Source organism: Empidonax traillii, unplaced genomic scaffold (genome assembly GCF_003031625.1).
Source record: "Empidonax traillii isolate 1590-97213 ecotype Southwest subspecies unplaced genomic scaffold, ASM303162v1 scaffold1298:size161147, whole genome shotgun sequence".
Classification (NCBI taxonomy): Eukaryota; Metazoa; Chordata; class Aves; order Passeriformes; family Tyrannidae; genus Empidonax; species Empidonax traillii.
The window spans coordinates 144,434-147,136 of record NW_020956491.1 but is presented as its reverse complement, the minus strand read 5'-3'; the positions used below and the strand labels follow the sequence as shown (position 1 = coordinate 147,136).

At 60.7% G+C, this 2,703-nt stretch overlaps 1 protein-coding gene across 1 annotated transcript in view; it reads left to right on the top strand.

Moving 5' to 3' along the window:
- The window catches only part of ASH1L (ASH1 like histone lysine methyltransferase), a 48,900-nt gene that overhangs the window by 10,634 nt on the left and 35,563 nt on the right, over positions 1-2,703 (top strand). Inside the window, exon 3 of the mRNA XM_027906466.1 lies at positions 25-538. Within this exon, the coding sequence (XP_027762267.1) occupies positions 25-538 (514 nt within the window). The remainder of the gene's footprint in view (positions 1-24; positions 539-2,703) is intronic.

Genomic DNA, 2,703 nt, shown 5'->3' with positions numbered 1-2,703 from the left:
CGCTCCTCCTCGGAGCAGCCGCAGGTCGCCATGGACACTCTCGCGGCCAACAGCTCCTCCAGAACGGTGCTGGAGTCCCTGAAGCGCTACAGGTTCGGGAAGGAGGCGGTGGGGGAGAGGTACAAACACAAGGAGAAGCACAGGTGCCACATGGCGTGCCCGCACCTGTCGCCCTCGAAGGGTTTGCTGAGCAGAGACGAGCAGTGGGTCAGGAGGGAGCCTCCCGAGTCCAATTCCCTGGCGCTGGGCTTGCAGACCCCGCTGCAGATCGACTGCTCCGACAGCTCCCCGGCCCTGTCCCTGGGGGGGTTCACGCCCGGCTCGGAGCCCCCCGGCGCCGAGGAGCACACCAACCTTTTCACAAGTGCAATAGGCAGCTGCCGAGCGCCCGGCCCCGCCGGCACCGCCGCCGCCGCCGCCGGCACCGCGCGCAAGAAGCTGCCCGAGAGCCCCGCGCTGTTCGGCGGCCAGGACGCGCCGCTCGGCCGGCCCCTCCGCAAGGAGCCCTCCCTGGAGAAGGCCCTGCAGCCCCTCTCAGGTAAGGGAGCCCTGGGATTGTTTTGCTGCCGGGCTTGGCTGGGTTTTGTTGCACCAAACTGGGGGGGGGGGGGCAGGCAGAGTTTTGGCTCATTTGGTGAGCTCTGCGAGTGAGCTGACACAGATCTGCCCCTGGGGCACTGTGTGTGTGTGTTTGTGTCCCTCTTCCCAACAGACTCCTCTTGCTTCCTTGCCCTCGGGCTGAGGATGCTTCCTCACGGAGAGCTCTTTGCTTTTTCCCTAATATTTTAACTTCCTGGAGAAACGAGGTGGAATCTCTCCCGATTTTTTTTTTTTTTTGACACTTCCAAAGCCGTGGTTCTGCTTGGTTTGGAGTTGGGTGGGTTTGGTTTAGAGCAGCTGTTGGTGGCTACTGTTGCGGCATTTCCATCTGAGAAAATGTTGCCTATTCCTTTGGTAACTCCATTTTAAGTTATTTTGGATAATCTCTGCCGCACCACAGCTTTTGAGCTCCTGGGGATGATACTGGGGGTGCCTGAGACCAGACCTTGAAATTTTGCAGTGCTCCCACTCAGATGCCTCCTGCCCACCTCTGTGTGGCAGTGAGGGGTTTCTCTTGGGTTTATTTTGGCTTTTGAGGGATTTATGTTTTATTTTGAGGGGCGCAGCTGCATCTTGGGCAAGTTCACTTTGCTTTGTGCTGTTCCCTGGCACTGGAGCTACTGGAGGTGGTGCTGGGGAGTGTGGAGAAGGAGGAGATGATTGGAAAGAGAAATTCCAAGTGCTGGGTCACCAGAAGGGTTAAATTGGATCTGTGGGATCCCTGGAGGATATTTATTTCAGAGCATCCCACATGAAAACCTGCCTCACCTCCAGAGCCTCGTGAACATCAGCCTGGCCTGGCTGGACGAGCAGATGCTTTTTGTGGTGTTGGCTGATGCCAGAAATCTTCAGATGGGCTGAGTTAGAGACGGGTTGTGTCAGTTGTTTGGGCAGACGAGGCTGCAGCAGAGGTTGGGGTGTCCTGGGGGGTGAAGAGCAGGTGGAACTTTCCACCTTTAGGGCTGTTTTTAGGACACTGTAGGACACTGTTGCCTGTTCCCCCCCGAGTTCCAGGGGCTGCTGCTGCGCTTCTGCAGACACCAGGCCGGGTGTGAGGTGACACAGCCCGGGCTGGGGCGGGTACAGGTGCCCTTAGGTCAGTCCCCATGGGATAACCGGCACTGTCAGGAACTGCCGTGGTCGGGCACGACCCTCTGGGCTCTCAGGGTGACCCCAGGGGTCCCAGCTGGTGTTGGGTCGCTGACCTGAAGGCTCCTGGTAGTCCCTGTCCCAGGAGGTCCTGGTGGTCCTTGTCCCAGGGTGTCCTGGTGTTCCTGACCTGGGGGGTCCTGGTGGTCCCTGTCCCAAGGTATCCCAGTGTCGCTGTCCCGATGTCACTGTCCTGAGGGATTCCAGTATCCCTGTCCTGGTGTCCCAGTATCCATGTCCCAGTGGTTCCTGTCCTGGTATCCCTGTCCTGAGGGATCCCGGTATCCCTGTCCCAGTGTCCCTGTCCCGTGTCCCTGTCCCAGTATCCCTGTCCCAGTGTCCCTATCCTGTGTCCCTGTCCCAGTGTCCCTGTCCCGTGTCCCTGTCCCAGTGTCCCTGTCCGTGTCACTGTCCCAGTGTCCCTGTCCCAGTGTCCCTGTCCGTGTCCCTATCCCAGTATCCCTGTCCCATGTCCATGTCCCAGAGTCCCTGTCCCGTGTCCCTGTCCGTGTCCCTCTGGTCTCATTCCCTTGTCCCTGTCCCAGTGTCCCTGTCCCGGTATCCCTGTCCGTGTCCCTCTGGTCCCATTCCCGTGTCCCTGTCCCGTGTCCCTGTCCCGTGTCCCTGTCCCTGTATCCCTATCCCAGTGTATCCCTATCCCTGTATCCCTCTCCGTGTCCCTCCGGTCCCGTTCCCGGTCCCTCCCCCGGGACGGGTGGGAAGCAGCGCCCCCTGGCGGCCCCGCCGCTGCTCCGCCGTGTCCCGATCGGGGCGGGGGACACTGAGCAGGGCAGGGGACACTGAGCAGGGCAGGGGACACTGAGAGCAGGGCAGGGGACACTGAGAGCAGGGCGGGGGACACTGAGCAGGTCAGGGGACACTGAGAGCAGGGCAGGGGACACTGAGAGCAGGTGGGGGACACTGAGAGCAGGTGGGGGACACTGAGAGCAGGAC